This window comes from Mustela erminea, chromosome 20, assembly GCF_009829155.1.
Source record: "Mustela erminea isolate mMusErm1 chromosome 20, mMusErm1.Pri, whole genome shotgun sequence".
Lineage (NCBI taxonomy): Eukaryota > Metazoa > Chordata > Mammalia > Carnivora > Mustelidae > Mustela > Mustela erminea.
This window is the reverse complement of record NC_045633.1, coordinates 18,443,091-18,461,111: the sequence shown is the minus strand read 5'-3', so window position 1 is coordinate 18,461,111 and position 18,021 is coordinate 18,443,091. Positions and strand designations below refer to the sequence as shown.

Below are 18,021 nucleotides of genomic sequence, written 5' to 3'. Positions count from 1 at the left end.
TTGTTTCCAAATGTCTGCATGGAGACAGAAAGGGCTGCTTTTTGGTTGCAGGGGTGCTCTGGTCTGGAGCTCCTCTGTGCATCTCCTCCTCTCCTCTCCATCTCTCTTACAGATGAAAAAATGAGGCAGAGGAAGTGTATTCATTTCCTAGGGCTACTGTAGGGAATAACCACACCCTGGGGGTCTTCAAACAATAGAAATTTGTTCTCTTGCGGCCTGGAGGCCAGAAGGCAGAAAACAAGGTGTGGGCAGGGCCAGCTCCCTCTGAAGGTTCCAGGGGAAGGTCTTCCCTGCGTCTTCCGGTTTCTGGTCCTTCCTGGTGTTCCTTGACTTGTGGTCGCATCTCTCCATCTTCACCCTCTTGTGTCGTGTGACTTCTTCTCAGTGTGCGGTTGTATGCGTCCTTTCCCCCTCTCTTATGTGGGGGCTATCGTGGGTCAAGGAACCACCCTAATTCATAGCCATCTCATTTCTATCCCTCCCTTCCTTACATCCGCTGGGACCCTGTTTCAGATTAGGTCACATTCTGAGGTTCCAGGTGGACGTGAATTTGTGGGGGACACTCTTCAACCCACTGCAGGAATTTATAGGGTGTATTCATGGTCCAGCAATTAACTGGCAGATCAGAACCGAACTCCCCTCTCTCTGCCTCACTTCCCCCCTTTATCTTAGAGGAAGTGATCCGGAAAGAGAAAGGGCTCAAATCCATGTCATTTGAGGCAAAGTTGAGGCAAGGTGGGTATTTATCCTAAAAAGAAGATACTTGAGAAAGGCGATTATGGACACGCAGCAGAGCAGTGGCCCAGAAAGGGAACGTGTTTGGTCTCATTTGGGCTGGGAGAAGCCTCACTCGGTCTGTGGGCTGTTGCAGAGCCAGAGCTGGGGGGCTGTGTAGGTGGCAGAGCAGCTAGAAAGCAGATGACCAGCGGCTGTAGTGTAAGATCCAGAAAATGGGCCCGCAGCCTCGTTGCCTGGCTCAGATCCCAGCTCTGCCGTTCTCTTTCTGTGTCAGCTGGGAACGGGCGGCTTAACTTCTCTGAGCCCCACACTAGGTAGGAAAGAACCATCAGCCTCATCCACTGTGATAAAATGCATGGAAAGCCCTTAGTTCAGCGCACCTCACAAAGCCAGCCCTTAATGAATGCCCGTTATCATGAGACCTTAAATGCTCCACTTTTCTGTGCCGGCAAAAGGCATCCCATGTGTCACCCGCTGCCCAAAGAAGGCAGGCAGCTTGCTCCCCGCCTGGCCGCGGTGGTCCCGGTGTGCCTGCCTGGTACCCCTGGAACCTTAACACCTCACCCGTGGTGACCTGGAGTTCATCTTCTCCTCATTAGTTTAATTACAGAGGCTTTCCCCCTCTTCCAGCAGCACTGCCAGTGGCTGTGAAGGAAGGTTTCAGCCAAGTTGACTGGACAGACTTCCTCATTATTTAAGGCACTCATTACTGAGTCTAGAGTGGCTTCTCGGCTGTGCTCAGTCCAGCGAAGGAGACTGGCTCTCTCTTGCTTCTGTCCTCTGTGGCTGCCAGCAAGTTCTGGGTGGCTACCACGTCTCCTCCTGTTCTCCTTTAAGTTGGATGGGTTCGTTTTTTGTTTTTTTTTAATTCTTTATTTTTATTTATTTATTTATTTATTTATTTATTTAATAAAGACTTTATTTATGTATTTGAAAGACGGAGATCACAAGTAGGCAGAGAAGTAGGCAGAGAGAGAGGAAGGGAAGCAGGCTCCCCACTGAGCAGAGAGCCCGTTATGGGGCTCGATCCCAGTACCCTGGGATCATGACCTGAGCCAAGAGCAGAGGCTTTAACCCACTGAGCCATCCAGGCGCCCCTATTTTTATTTTTTTAAGGAAAGATTCAAACCTACGGTCATGATCCAGTTGCAAATTGGCCAGCTCCTGGCTGGGATCAGCACCCATGCGGAGCTTTTTTTTTTTTTTTTTTTTTTTTTTTTTTTTTTTTTTTAAGATTTTTGTTTATTTATTTGACACAGAGAGAGATCACAAGTAGGCAGAGAGGCAGGCAGAGAGCGGGAAGCAGGCTCCCTGCTTAGCAGAGTACCCAATGTGGGGCTTGATCCCAAGACCCCCGGATCATGACCTGAGCCAAAGACAGAGGCTTAACCCACTGAGCCACGCAGGTGCCCCCATGCGGAGCTTTTTGATGTAGGTCTGCTAGAGGAGCGTTACTTCCCCGCTGCCCAAGCTCTCCGAGGATGCCCTGCTGGAATTAGACCTGGTATTCCTGAATGATGAGGGACTTACTTGTTCATTGTCAAACAGGATTATCCTTGAATTTCACCCGCCATTGTGTTGGTGGTGACAGAGTTTCCTTTCACGTTCTCTAAGGAGCCCTGGCTTGGGTCCGTGTGAACTGAAAATGCTTTTGATGTCCCCTGAGGCAAGCAGAACCCCTGCGTTAAACCTTCTGTAACTTCCAAAGCCCCCCAGTGCTGTGGTGGAAAGCAGGCCCTGCATTTGTGGAAGGAGGCTCTTGGCCAGTGTGAGACCTGCTTCAGCTGGGAAGGCGATGTGAGTCAGCAAAAATGACACAAAGTGGCCAGAATTCAGTTCAACCAAGAGAGCAGAAGCACCTGCTGTGTTCACCGGCCTGAAAGACCCCTGACCTCTGTCCTCTCCTTCCGTCCTCAGGGCCGGACTGGTTAGGGCAGTGAGCCTGCCTTGGCAGCCTTTGGGTGCCTACCATACGTGAAGACAGAGTTGAGCCGCTGGTGGAGAGCACCCAACTCTCCTGACCTCAGTCCCTTTCCCGATTTCATGTGTGTGTGAATCACGTGAATCACCCGGGGTCCCGGACAACATAGATTCTGATTTAGTGGGTCTGGGCTGGGGCGTGGGATAACCGCCTTTCTAAGTTGCTGCTAGATGATACCGTGGACCAGACTTTGAGTGGGATATGCAAAGGTCCTGTAGGACAGTCCAGGGAAAACGCTACTTGGGATCCCGCACTTCGCATCTCCTTCTTGCCCACGATTGCCCATTCAGCTGCGGAGCCGGCCCATTTATCCTAGTTAAAGGGTTCTACTGCTCCCTGTGATTATTCCTCATGATACTGATTACGTTATACACTTAAATTAAATAAAATGCACCCTATTGAATGCACGGCACACAAAAAGAATATTTATTTGAATATTAAGTACAGATAAGACTTCCCCTGGGATTATTTCACAGCGCATTTGCAGAATTTAATTGCAAGGTTTTCCCACTCAGGTTCCTTCAGAACGCTCCTTGTGAAAATATTTTCTTTCCGAAGGTAAAGCTGTGCTCTGTTGGTTTATTATTATTATTATTTTAAATCTGAAGAGCTCTCTGAGCTCAGTCATTACTTCCAGCATCTAATTAATACTGATGATGACAAAGCAAACAGCCAGATGACCTAGATTTTCCTTTTAAATTGCCTGCAATTTACATGAATGCCTCCTCATTGTTTCAGAACTTTCGTGAACCGAATTCTTCCAGTAAAGATTCTTTAAGTTGAGGGGTTAGAAGCGTTCATTTTTCATGAAGCATATATCTTCCAGCACTCCTTCCATTAAGCTTTCCAGGAAGAGTGTGACTCTTTCTCTCTCTCCGCCTCTCTCTCTTCCTCTCTCTCTCATACACACACACACAGCAACAATAACAGCCACCACCCAGGCAACCCTTTCAGACAACTGAACTGGAAAATTACAAAATGAACACTCCTCAAGCTTCTCCAGCTACAGGATTGTTCCCATTTCTTAAATGATGACATTTTGTAAAGTCGCAGAACTCAGGAATGGTAAAGACCTCTTACAGCTATGCAAAGATTTCTTTAGAGGCAGATAGCAGCGTAGCTTAGGAAGCCAGCCTCTGGTTGCCTCTGGTTGCTCACCTGAGCTGCCTTCGACTGGAAAGTCATTTATGCCCCTATTTCCTTGTCTGGAAAATTGGTCCAATGGGACTTCGTTCACTTTGCCTTTTTTTTTTTTTTTTCCTGATAGTACGGTGGTTGTTACATGATTTATTTCTGTTGACATACTCTACGATCTGTGAATAGGAACTTTTCATGTCGTAGCACCAGACTTCCAGAAGCATCAAACACTTTTCAAATCCTTGGGTTTCTGTCACTGTGCTGTGCACTGGGCAGACCCAGTCCATTGTCAACCTACAAATAAAAAAGAACAAATAACAGCAACAGCGACCGATAGACTTTGGATAAAGTTCACTTTCTTACAGTGGAAAGACCCTTATTCGGTGCTTTCTGGGTACCCAGGCACTCTCTAATTGCTTCACAGATGTTAACTCATTCGGACCTTGCGATGACCCCTTTGGGAGTGCGGGCAGGTCCCGGTGAGGAATTTGTCCAAGCTCCCTAAACTAATAAGTCACAAGGTTGGGAATTGGACCCTTGGAAATCTGGCTGTTCGAGTTTATCCTCTTAACCGCTGCATTTGAGATGCCTTTCAGATGTCTCTCAATTAACATGATCAGGATGACTGCCCAGATAAGGCCAGTGGCCTGTGTGTCTCTGCTGAATCTATTTAATTGGGATGCAGATTATAAAATTATCAACTTGTGATAAAATTATCATTAGAGCTTTGCAACATCTAACCAGAAAGGGCGGGGGTGGGGCGGGGAACTCCAGTTAAAATGTCTTAATGCAAAAATGTCTTGAGAACATATATTCATCCCAGGTAAGATGGTGTGTAAGTGAGTGGTATGTACATCACCGCCTGGTTTTCCCTCCCTCTTTCTCACCTCTGGATGTGGAGAGGGGGGCCACAAGAAGTCTGTGGTGAGATACCCCGCTCCATAATCAGAGCTCTCTGGCTATAAGGTAATGATGGTCCTAGGAGACTGGTTCAGGGAAGCATGCCAAGCCCTTTTAGTTCCTCAGGACATTTTGGTGAGTGTTGTTTGAATTTTCTTGGCCTGAGCAAGAGGTTGGGGAAGGAATTGGTGGGGGGGGGGGGGACAATTATAACCCTTGATTATGAAGGAAAGGAATGATGATTACTTCTGCGTCTGAAACAAACAGAAATCATCTTCCTAATAACCACAATTGTTTCCTCCCTCCCTCCTCTGCCTCGGTTCACAAAATACCTTATTAAATCTGGAGAATAAAAATGTGCCTGGGGTAATGGTTTATTATTAGAATAAATAACAGACAATATGTCCCCCCACCCCCACCCCACCTTGCAAGTTGTTGGATGCAAAGATGTATTCTGGTTGTGCTTGGAAAAGGGTGTGCATGTGTCCGAGCAGCCGGGCCTCTTTGTGGCCAGGGGACCGCCCTGTCACTTGGAGGCCTGAAATTAACAACTCGAAGAGACTGCATCCTTTCAGGAAGCAGATGGATGCGGGAGGCTGAAGGGAATCCTTGCCAGGTGCTGCTTGTGGCTGCCACCTCTTGCTAGGTGTTTGTCTATTGAATCTGTCTGCCTGGATGGCTTTGTCTCAGACCCGGGGGCCCTGCTCTGTTGCTAATGGGGTATTTAACAAGTGGGTGCATGGCAGAGGAAGTGTAAAAAGCATTTCTCCCTAAAGAAAACAGCTCTTTAAAACCCGTTATTTGAGGCTCATTCAGGTTCTGCAGGCATCCTGACCCCTGACTTCCTTTTAATCAGATAACCAACACTTGGGTCTCCCCAGTGACTTACATCTGGAGCAGTGCCTCTTTTGCTAGAAGTACCAGTATCATCAAAATGATACAGTTTTACCAGGAACAGCGGGAGAAGAAGTGCTCCCTGTTCAATGTGTAGTGCCTGGCACATACCATGCCGTAGGTCATTTAAGTGCCAGAAACCCTCGGTATTTTGGAATTAAGGACACGCTTAATAAATTATCCCAAGCATTGTTAACCATCAGTTAGATAGGTTAGAGCTTTCAGACTTTGGGCTTATCCGTTCAGGGTTTTACATAACAACAAACCCATTATTCTTCTCCCCCTCTGATGAGTACTTACCCTTGCCAAGCTCTTTTCTCCTGTCCCCTCCGCCCCGGTGTCTCCCCTCCAAAGCCAGCTCCTCGACCAGACAACGAGACTTAAGGAGCAAATTTCCAGTCCTCCCCAAGGCTGAAATGAAATTGTTGGGGGAGAGATGAGTGGACTTCCCAGGTTGTTCTCTCAAATGCCTTTTTTTCAATTTATACAACATGAGCCAGAATCGAGTTAATTAATCATGGCTGACTTGACTCATTGTTGTGACTTTTTGTTTTCATTTTTTTTTTCAATTGATTATCCCTCGCTTCCTTTCCTGAAGCCTAAGCAATTACTACTTCCACACACTTTTTTTCTCCCTTATACCGAAAAATCCAAAACCAAAACGAATAAACAACAACAAAAAAAACCCACCCCAAATCCCCAAAACAAATGAAAAAACCCAACCTCTACAAGTGATGGGCTCTGTATTTTCCTATCTGATATAAACGGGACTGTCTGGCTGGAATCAGAGGACACCCATCGTTGTGGGATACATTTCGAAAGAGCAGCGAGCTTTATTACAACCAGTGCAATGGACTGCATTATATTCAAGGATTTGAGGTCTTCCTAAACTCAGATCTCTAATAAACATTTCATGTAAGAACCCAGAATTAGAGTAGGCAGACCAAACTTTCTTTTTATTTTTTTATTTTTCACATTTCCACGGAGGAGAATACAAACGCAACTATAAAATGTTCCTGAAAAATTGGAGTTGAGCTTTTCCTAGGACGGTCACCCTTGATTTACCCTTCCTGTGTCTTGGAGAGTTATTGACAGCTACCATTAATTGAGTACCGACTATGTGGGTAGGTACTGGGCGAGGCCTGGGCTTGATACCCTACATCCAACTCCTCCTAATGTAATTAGGCTTGATGCCTTACATCCAACTAACTCCTAATGTAATTTAACCATTACAATAACTATAAAAATCAGATTTTAAAAATTATATTATTATGACACTATTCATTTGAATGTACAAAAGCACTGAGCATTCATTGCAAGAAGCTGAAATAATAGAACCCATGATTATGAGAAATAGCCTTTCTACTTCTTTATCCCCATTATTTTTCTCATTCCCAGGTCATAAGTTTTGTGTTTTTGTTTGTAGTTTGGTGTTTATCATTCCAGACTTTTGTCCATGTATAAATGGGGAGATATATATATATGTGTGTGTGTGAGTGTGTGTGTATGTGTGTGTATTTATATACACACATATGTATGTATACACACGCACACACACAGAGCTTTTTAAAAATTGGATATTTTTTAAATTGGTTCAACTTGCTTTGTTTGATTCATTCTTTCATGGACACCATTTCATATCTATAAATTTCTAGTGAATCCATAGTATTCCATAGTATAGATCAAGGGTTGGCAAATTATGGCCAGAAGCCAAATGCAGCCCACATTTTTCTGAAAATAAAGTTTTATTGAGACACAGCTGAAGCCATTCGTTGACACATGGATTTTGCTGCTCTCTCGCCACAAGGGCAGGACTGAGTAAATGTAGCAGACTCTATGGCCCTCGGAGCCAGAATTATTTACCATTTGACTCTTACAGAAGAAGGTTTCCCCAGCCCTGTTAGAGGTGAACCACAATTTACTGAACCATTTTGGTACTGATGGACGCTCATCTTCTCCACGGCCCAGGTCTGTGGTGTGAGAAGTCATGTCCTCCCCTCCCCATTCTTCCCTCCATTCTGTGCTCCTAGCAGAGGAATCTCTGAGAGAAAGGAAATGCACATTCTGTGTTGTGACAGCTGCCACCTGCTCCCCAGCAGGTGTATACCAAGTCATGCTCTAATCCATGTGCCTGACAGGGGCCCATTTACCCAGCCATCTTAAAAGGATAATATCAAACCTTTAAAAATTTCGGGCAGCTATTGCCTATATATATTCATATATGTGTATACATATATACACTTTCTTTTTTTGTGTGTGAAAAGAAATCTGAGACTCCCAAAGTGTCATTATTCAGCCAAATTCCCACAGCCTACAGGGAGCAAAGTCAGGATTTAAACCCAAGTCACTGGCCTAAAAATGACTTGGCCTTCTGAAATTCCCTGGCCCTCTCACTAATTCTTAATTTCTAGTATTAAGTTAAGCAATTTCTAGTATTTGTTGAATTATTCAAATGTGCCAGGTGATTGACTTAGTACTTTACCTGGATATCTTATTTTGGACTCACAAGAAAATTAGACACCAGGTAGACACCATGTTATTCCCATCATACAGATGGGGAAGTTGAGAATAGGGAGATTATATAATATGGCTAATATTATGTAGACAGTCTGCCATGATTGGACTGAAACTGTCTGATTCCTGAGCCTCCAGTCTCCAATGGGGAAGAAACTCAACCTGCAAAAGGATCCGGTGGACTGTCGTCAGAGAAATCTGATTTGGTGGAAAGTAGCCCAGTCTACCCTCATTCAGCCACAAGGAGCAAAGTGTGCAGATCTGTGCATTTATGAAGCCCAACAACATAGTCATTTTATGTTCTATTGAAGACAACCACCGGTATATATAAACAGTATCATGTCAGGCAGAGCAGAAGAGCACTCGCTAAGGACAAATGGGGCGCACACTGGGGGTGGGTTAAAAAATGTGGGTTTCTTTGGTTGGGGTTTATTTCCTTGATACTGGGAGCTCTGCACTACGCTGATTCAAAGAGGGGCTTGAGTCGAGCTCTCTGGATGGCAGTTCCCTCCCGAATCCTTCCTCCCTTTGTAACTTCTGAATGTCCCTCCACCTGTTTGTGCCTCAGTTTCCCCATCTGGAACATGGAGCTGAGGGTACGGTCTACTCACGATGGGGTGAGCGTTAACCACGATCTTCCTAAAAAGCATATAGCACCTTTTTTTGGTGTGTCCTAAAAATTAATGTGAAATTTATTTTACTAAAAATTAATTAAAATCATTATTTTCCCATTAGCACAGTTAATATGAGCAAAATGTAAAGGTTGTGTGATAATAATGTACCTCCCTAACCCCCCATGCCCCAGTCCAGGGTCCTCCCTTACTTTGTCCTGTCTTCAGCTGTGCTCTTTGTAATATCCTCTTCCCAAATCCTTGGGTAGTTCTGCCCACCCAACTCGTATTCATCCAGTGAGGGTCAGATGAAGGACTCTATCTCTGGAAACACCTGACTGATGCCTCGCTCAACTACTTTTCCCACACAGCAGACTGGGTTGGTGCCGCTCATTTGGGTGCCTGTGGGATCCCCCTTTATCACACTGGGACCTGACACTATAATTTCCATTTTATTCATCTCTTCCCCTGTCTTTGGGATTTATTTATTTATTTATTTATTTATTTATTTATTTATTTATTGGAAATTCACCACGTATCATTGATATCTGCATCCCTTCCCATTACACAGTGCTTGTCAGATAGTAGGAACTCAGAGTACCCCTGTGAAATATATACAATAATCCTGAAATGCATTAAGGAAAAAGCAAACTGTAGAATATACCCTAGGTCATTTGGAGCACATCTTCATAGGGAATATCATCTTATTTCAGAAGAATTTATAATGACTATGAAAATGGAGAATTTGAGAAATGTATGTAGGTACCAGCTGATTTGATGAATTGAGTTCTATGTTGCTAGACTTCTTTGGTGTTTTTCTTCTGGATAATTCACAATTGCCCTGAAATTTGGAATTTCTACCATAATGTTATTTCAATCAATCTACCCATCTATTTATCTATTAATTTATTGTGTCTTATTTCTTTTGACTTGTACTTTTCCCAGTGTAACGTTTTGTTTTGTTTTTGAGTAGTGGTCCAAATGACCTTAATCTCTCCTCACTGTCCTCTTTTGCTGGACTTTTCTGCCATATTGAATTCCTTGCACTCCATAATCTCACTGGGATTTCCACACATTCTCTTCTCTCCTTGAAAGGATTTTGTTTAACTCATTCTTTCTCTGGATCTGTTTTCTAAAAAAAATAACGATGACAAAAATAGCACATTTTTTCATTTCTCTGAAATAAGGTGGCTGCACATCTTATTCATTGTAGCTAATGTTCCCTGTATTGTAATTATTATTTTTATTGCTCCCCCCCCCTTAGTAAGCTCCAGAAGACTTTTGTTTTTACTGTTGCATTTCTAGTACCTAGAACAGTGTCTGATATACAGAATATACAGTGTCTGTATGCACTTCTTGTTGGGTACATGGAGGAATGGATGAAAAGACAAACGAATGAATAGATTCCAAAGACCATCCTGGTCTCCAGAAGAAGAGATCCGAGTAAGACTCAGTTCTTTCCCTTGTAGATCCAGTCTGATGTGTGGGAGGGGAAATCAAACTAATAATAGGGTCAAGATAAAGCGGGGAGAACTGATAGAGAGCTCAGAGTCCGTAGAAGATGAAAAAGGCTGAGTCTGAGAAAGAGTCTTCGGCCAGGTTGGCTCAGTGAAGACAGGAGATGGAAGAAGTTGAATCCCTTCTATTAAAGCTCCCGTTCGACCAGGAGAGCAAAGGGTCTTGTGCTAAAGTTTATTGCTTCAGTTTCTAACCTTTCATAAGTGCTTACCTGGCAGCCCTATCAAGAGTGGTATTTGGTTCTCTGGAAGCATCTTAAAGGAGCAGCCCCAGATCTCCTACTTTCCCTTTTTCCATTTAGGCTATAAAATATATTGGTTCTGTGCATTACTGCCATGAGAGGGGGAAAAAAAAATACTGCACGTTAGTTTCCAAATGAAATGACATTTAGTGTAGTGTACATTTAAGATATTTTTCAAGGTTGGCTTTTAAAGAGTGCACTGGAGGGGTCTTTCTTCATAACAGATGATGAGAATTTACAGGTGCCTCTTGTCCTCTAGCCCTCTCTCATCACGGTGACGGGAAAAATATTGAAGAGGTCTAGCAGTAACTGGGGAGGCTTCAGAGCATCATGACCCCCTGCCAGATCCGAGTGTTGTGCGAGGAGCACAGTCTCGGGCTGTGATGGGACTCAGCCATCTTGCCCGACTGGCCAGGTTCGCCGTGTCACTTGGTGAAGAAGGGGCGGGGAGCAGCCCCGTTCCTCAGAAGATGCTGGTGTTACAGAGTTGACTTCCAACCAAAGAGGGAATGGCAGAAGTAGGCTCTGTTAGGCAGCGGGTAGAATGTGGTAGTGAGGACATCCAGTTCACAGAATATTTATGGGATCAGACAGGAACATGTCCCCAAAAGAAGAAGCAGGCTATTGTTACTAGAATAATGGCCAAAACAGGGACATCTGGGTGGCTCAGAAAGTTAAGCATCTGCCTTCAGCTTGGGTCATGATCTCAGGGTCTTGGGTTTGAGTCGTGCATCAGGCTCCAGGCTCAGTGGCCTGCCGCTCCCCTGCTTGTGCTCACTCTCTCTCTCTCTGACAAATAAACAAATAGCATCTCTTCTCTCCGTCTCTGACAAATAAACAATTAACATCTTTCAAGAAAAGAATACTGGCAAAACAATATGGAATGCCATGCAGGAAAAAAACAAAAAACAAAAATGCAAAAAAAAAAAAAATGTCCACTGTACAAATGACTCAAATGCCCTTTTTTGTTATATCCCAATCTCGTTTTCCTTGATCAGCTTCATTGGCAGGACAACATTGCTATTTTCATGGCTCCTGGTGAATTTTGCATTTGATACGCTCTGTAATAGGAACATTATAATGCGGCATCACACCACCTTGTTTAGGTCAGTAGGCTCCTTGCTTTTTAATTTTTTTTAAATTTTTATTTTTTTTTTTAGATTTTATTTATTTATTTATTTATTATTATTATTTTTTAAAGATTTTATTTATTTATTTGACAGACAGAGATCACAAGTAGGCAGAGAGTCAGGCAGAGAGAGAGAGAGGGAAGCAGGCTCCCTGCTGAGCAGAGAGTCCGATGCGAGACTCGATCCCAGGACCCTGAGATCATGACCTGAGCTGAAGGCAGCGGCCCAACCCACTGAGCCACCCAGGTGCCCCTAGATTTTATTTATTTATTTGACAGACAGAGATAATAAGTAGGCAGAGAGGAAGGCAGAGAGAGGAAGGGAAACAGGCTCCCTGCCGAGCAGAGAGCCCAATGGGGGGCTCGATCCCAGGACCCTGAGATCATGACCTGAGCCGAAGGCAGAGGCTTTCACCCACTGAGCCACCCAGGGTCCCCTCCTTGTTTTTTTAAATGTCATTGTGCTTCTGTGTTTGACAAACCCTCCCAGGTTTGAAGACACATGTTAAAAATATTGATCACGTTACTCGATAAAGCAATTTATTTAATTAATTAAAATGAAAGCTGTCACTATTACAATAACAATATCTGTAAAAGACACATATTTCTGCAAGCCACTGAACTAAAATATTTCCCAATTATCAATGTCCTGCATGACACAGAGGACGCTTTGAACACCGCAGCAAAGCATTAAGAAAAAAATATTGTCATCACTTTTTAATTGAACCTAGATTTAGTTTTAGATTGAGATATGTAGCCTGCTCGAGGTAACTTTTAGATAAATAGGGTGAGTTTTAGGTTGGGAACATTTTTTTTTGTTTTGTTTCTGTATACAGCTATCCAGCCTCGTTTGGTTTTGCGTATATCACATTTTGTTGTGGTGGTGGTTTTTTGTTTGTTTGTTTGTTTTGTTTTGTTTTCATTTTTTTAAAAGATTTTATTTATTTATTTATTTGACAGATGGTACTCACAAGTAGGTGAGGTGAGGGGCGCAGGCTTCCTGCTGAGTAGAGAGCCCAATGTGGGGCTCGGTCCCAGGACCCTGAGATCATGACCGGAGCCGAAGGCAGAGGCTTTAACCCACTGAGTCACCCCAGGTGCCCCTGGCTTTATTTATTTATTTATTTTTTTAAGTGGTTCCTCTAAGGATTACAGTACACACATTCTTCACTTCTCTCAGTCTACATGGAGTTGATATTTTACCATTTCAGCTGTTATGTAGAAACCTCATTGACATATGTGCCCCTTTTCTCTCTTCATGTTGGGTTTATGTCAGGTACGTTGCAAACCTGGTGAGGCATTGTTGTCATTTTTTGCTTCCAGCCATTGCACATGTTTGAGAGAACTCAAGAGGAGTAGAAGGGTCTGCTGCATTTATACTCACCCATATGTTGACGTTTCCGTGGCTCTTCCTCTCTTCTTGATGTACCACATTTTCTTCTAGTATTAAATTCCCTCCGTCTGGAGAACTTCCTGTAGCAATTCTATGAGAATGGGTCTGTTGGCAATGATTTTTTTTTAGCTTCTTTAGTCTCTCACCTTCATTTCTTTTTCTTCCCTTTTTAAAAAAGATTTTATTTATTTATTTATTTGACACAGACAGAGATCACAAGTAGGCAGAGCAGCAGGCGGGGTGGGGAGGAAGCAGCTCCCAGCTGAGCAGAGAGCCCGATGCAGGGCTCGATCCTGACCGATGAGATCATGACCTGAGCCAAAGGCAGAGGCTTTAACCCACTGAGCCACCCAGGTGCCCCTCACCTTCATTTCTAATGGCTCTTTTTAATGGAATTACAATCCTGGATTGACACTTCTTTCAATGCTTAAAAAAACCATGTGCCACCTTCTTCTGGACTTCCTGGTTTTTGTTTGTTTAAATGAGAAATTGTAGTTATTTGATTGATTCCTCTCTCACAAATAATGCATCATTAGTCTCTGGCTGTATTCAAAGTGTGCTTTTGTTTTATTATTTTCTTTGTTTTGTTTTTCGGTTTTTAGCTGTTTGATTATATCTAGATGTGAATTTCTTTGGGTTTACCTCTTTAGGGTTTGCTGAGCTTAAATTTATAGGGTTATGTCATTTGCCGAACACAGGGAATTTTTAGCCATTATTTCTTCTAACAATTTTTCTGCAGTAAACTCTCTTTATTCTAGAATTCCAGTGACATGAGTGTTCCATCTTTTAGTATTATGCTACAGGTCCCTGGATTTACTTTTCTCTCTCCGTTGTTTCGATTAGGTACTTTTTATTCTTATGTATTCAAGTTCATTGAGTTCTTTCTTCTCTCTCCATTCTACGTTTGAACTCATCCCCTGAGTTTTATTATTATCATTATGATTTTTTCATTTAGGCTATTGTTCTTCCAGTACTAAAATTTCCATTTGGTTCTTCTTTGTAGCTTCACTTCCTTTGCCAACACTGTCTTTGTCTGTTTGTTTGTTTGTTGTTTTTCATTTGCTTTCCTGTGTTTTCGCTTACTTGTTGGAACATTTCTAGAATAGCTGCTTAAAATCTTTATTTGACCATTTCAACATCTGTGTCATCCCCATGTCAGTGTTTCTGACTGTCTTTGCCCACGTGAGTTTAGGTTTTCTGGTTTCTTCATATGCCTAGGAATTCTGGCTGCATCTTCGGTACACTGAATATTCGTGTTACGATACATCGGGTCTTGTTATACATGTGGAAACTGGTGATATTTTTGTGTTAGCAGGCAGTCGATCCAGTTAGATTAAAGCCGGAAGTTCTTACCTTCTTTCTGTGGATTTTGTTTCCAGTATCATTTCTGCTGTCAAAGACTTTCTGTAATAGTTGAATCTGTCCCACATGTGTGCGTCCCAGTGGCCAGTCTGGCTACCCAAGCAGTGGTCTGCCCAGTTCAGCTCGCAAAGTCTGTGGTAACTGTTGGGGTCATACGCAGATACGTGTAACTCGGGTGAGTGTCGAGTTCATGAAAGCAGTACATGGTATCATTTCCCCAAACTCTTTCCTTCCTTCCAAACTCTTTCTAGGATCCTCAAAGTATTTTTTTTTTTTTTAATTTCCTAGGGCTCCCCTTTCTTGTTCTCTAGCCAGAGAGCTGGTGCTTTTTTACCCCGTTCTTGTGCTCCTACGATGAAGCCTGCCTTTGTGACCAAACGGAAGAGAGAACAGCCCGTGGGGATTCGCTACCTACTGGGACCAGAGCATCTCACATCACAAAGAAGTTTTGTCTCTTCCAGATGTTGCACATCTCTCTCTATCTGTATTTTGATGCTTAATCCTGGGCTCTAGGCCACCTTGAATCCATGCCAGGGGAGGGGGGCAGAACCCTCCATGTGTCTAGTGGTACTTTGAGTTCTCTCTTCTTGCCCACCCCACCTGCTTACCTTGCAGAGACTGCACTGAGTGGAGGGCGACCGGGTGAAGTGGGCTTCTTCCATCCTACCTAGAACCAGAACCTCCTCACCTGCTTCATTTACTATACTGTGGGAACATACACATAAAATAAAATTTACCATCAATGTAGGGACATTAAATACATCCACAATATTGTGCAGCCATCACTCTCTAGTGTGAGAACTTGATTTCTTCTCCCCAAATGGAAACTACAAACCCCTGAAGCTGTCCCTCCTCATGGCTTCTTCCCCAAATCCCCTGGCCGCGACCAGTATGCTTTCTGTCTTCGCAAATTTGCACCACTTCATTTTTTAACAGTTCCTGGAGATAAAGTTTGCATACTATGAAGTCATTTATTTCAAGCGAATAAACCACGGTGTGTCTGTGTTTTGTATATTTATAGAATTGTACCCATTTTCTTTTGAATATTTTGGAATATCTCCTCCAGGTTGTTTCTTTCTTTCTTTCTTTTTTTTTTCTGTTATCTTTCTTTCTTCTTTTTAGTGATCTCTTTTACTAGTTTTTCTTAAACAAAAGAGGAATTATAATGTGTGCACCTTTCTACCTTCTTTTCTCAAAAACTACAGAGTGCCTTTTGAGCATTTCCCACAGTTTTTCAAAACTGTGGTTCCAAATGCTGCCCGTTGTGCCATCATACGAATGTACTAGAATTTATTTTGTATTTTCCCATTATTGTACATTTTAATATTTACAAATTTTTCTTTCACACATGATTCTGTAGCTAATGACATATAAATAAACATCTGCTTGTATCTCTTCTTATTTTTTAGGTGCTACTCTCAGAGGTCATGTTTCTGGGTTAAAGGGCATTGGCAAAACACCGATTTATAGATTTGGGAGTTCTGGCATATCCAAAATAAAGATTTTTGTTTTTGTTTTTGTTTTGGAGAAAGTACAAAGAAGCTTTCAATACAAAATACATAAAATATACATCAAAAGTCAGTTCCTAAACCTTTTTATCCTTTAGTAAAGGTTTCAAAATCTTGCAATATACTGTCAGATGTAAGGAGTCAGGGGTTGCTGCATTGGTTTAAAAAAAAAAAAAAATACGAGAAATACATAGAATCCAGTGTGACAGCGGACCCAGATTTTACTCCAGCTCACTATCTGAGCTGAAGGTAGAGTGCCAGTCCCCACAAAGGTAGAGTAGCCATATATCACAGTCTGCCTTGTCACTCCCACTTCACGTCTGCTGTCCCTAGCATCATCACTGATGCCACCTACCCTCTCCTCCAACTCACATCCATTTTTCCTGTTTGCAACATTAGTGGTCACTCTCAAGAAACATCCTTGATTTTAAGAAGTACATTTTGGTAAGGGATGGGTCATCGAGGCATGGCGTATGTATCATGAATCTCTCTTTTTTGAGCTTACGATAGATTTCACAAATTCATCAGAATTTCTTTGATATAAGCATGTCCTCGGAATTCTCCTCAACACAGTTATAGGGGGACTTAACTACGGTATGATCAGAACTGGGCCATAAAATGGAGCCCATTTGCCAAGGCATGTAGGTGACACTGTTGATCCTTGACAGGGGACAAGATGTCGTGTGATGGCCAATACTTAGCCCCAACCGTTTTGAGTGGGCTTTCAGTGAAGAGCGGCCTTAGGGCAAGAGGGACCTTCACATGGAGGGAAACCATCATCCCCGGGCAGATTTTGCTTCCCATGCCCTCTTCGGGATCTCTCTCCTCATTGTTCTTCAAGACTCTGGCTCATCCTAGCTGTATTTCTGGATCACACGACTGAAAATCCAAGTGAAGCTCTGACTGTGTAGACCTAAAGGAAAAAAATTAAATGCGTAATTAATTAATTCTGGGTCTGCTTTGAGCCAAGTGATTAGAAGCAACTTCCCATTTTCTTTCATGTTGTTTTTGTGCAGAACCTGCTGATTTCCCCCCTCTTTTTCTTTCCTTTGTAGGTTTCAAGACAACAGATGAATTGTGAAAGAGAGCAGCTAAGGGTAGGTGCATTTTCCAATAAAATACTTCCTGGTTCTCGTTTCTGTATGATAAGCAAAACTTTCCTTGTCTCTCCCAAGACACGGGGTTCTAAATAGCGGGCTTCTTTTTAAGACTGGTAGAGTTGAAAATATTTATCCCAGCTAATTTAGTATTGATTGAGCTGGTAAATACAGTATATCTTCTTTTGAAGTGCCATTATAGTAGATATGGATTTTTTGATTTAGATTCAGCAATAAATACTTCTCTTCTGGAATTTGTTTGACATCATTGTACTCTTTTTATGTACAACACGAGGTCTGAGTAATAACAAAGGTCAAAAGGATGTCTTGCTGCCTTCTTAATGTGAATACCAGGCTGTTTGCTGAGTGGCTAAAATGTTCTCTTGCTGTTAACTGGGATAGGTGAGCCACGAATATGTCAAGGGCATTTTCTAGGAGAATTCGAGTCCTCCGTAGATCTTCTAGTTTTAGTGGCATTTGTGTATGTAGAAGAAAGAGACAGAATTTTAATCCTCATATGCTATTTACCTTCTTAAAAATGAAGCTTTCTCAGTGCTCACGAGTTAGGGATAATAAGTGTTCCCCAGATGAGGGGAGGGTCATTTGCTTATAAAGAAAGACAGCTGGTTGAACTTGTTCTCCTCATGGTATCATGATTGATATCCTTCTTGGCGTGGATATGGTATTTTAAGAAACATCAGGATTTTCTCCACCCCCTCCCCCATTGTGTTTTGTTTTGTTTTGTTTTGTTTTTAAATGCACTCCTGTTTTGGGTGGATGGCTTTGAAATCATAATTAGCCCCGTTTTAATGTCGCTGATGGAAGTTGGCAATTTTAACTGGACAGTGTGCCTTGTCATCGTGTTTCCATATTAAAAAAAACTGGAGGAATACACTGCTTTTGAAAGCATCACAGTGAGGTTTGGGGTTGAGGGACCATTGTGCTCGAAGGGATCTAATGCATCGGAATAATTTATTAAACCAGTCTAATGTCATTTA

General features: G+C 42.6%; 1 protein-coding gene across 3 annotated transcripts in view; it reads left to right on the top strand.

The window, feature by feature from the left end:
* The window catches only part of RBFOX1 (RNA binding fox-1 homolog 1), a 1,460,772-nt gene that overhangs the window by 863,701 nt on the left and 579,050 nt on the right, over positions 1-18,021 (top strand). For all 3 annotated transcript variants that reach the window (XM_032326743.1, XM_032326750.1, XM_032326751.1), the window contains one exon: positions 16,982-17,023. In XM_032326743.1, the coding sequence (XP_032182634.1) occupies positions 16,982-17,023 (42 nt within the window). The remainder of the gene's footprint in view (positions 1-16,981; positions 17,024-18,021) is intronic.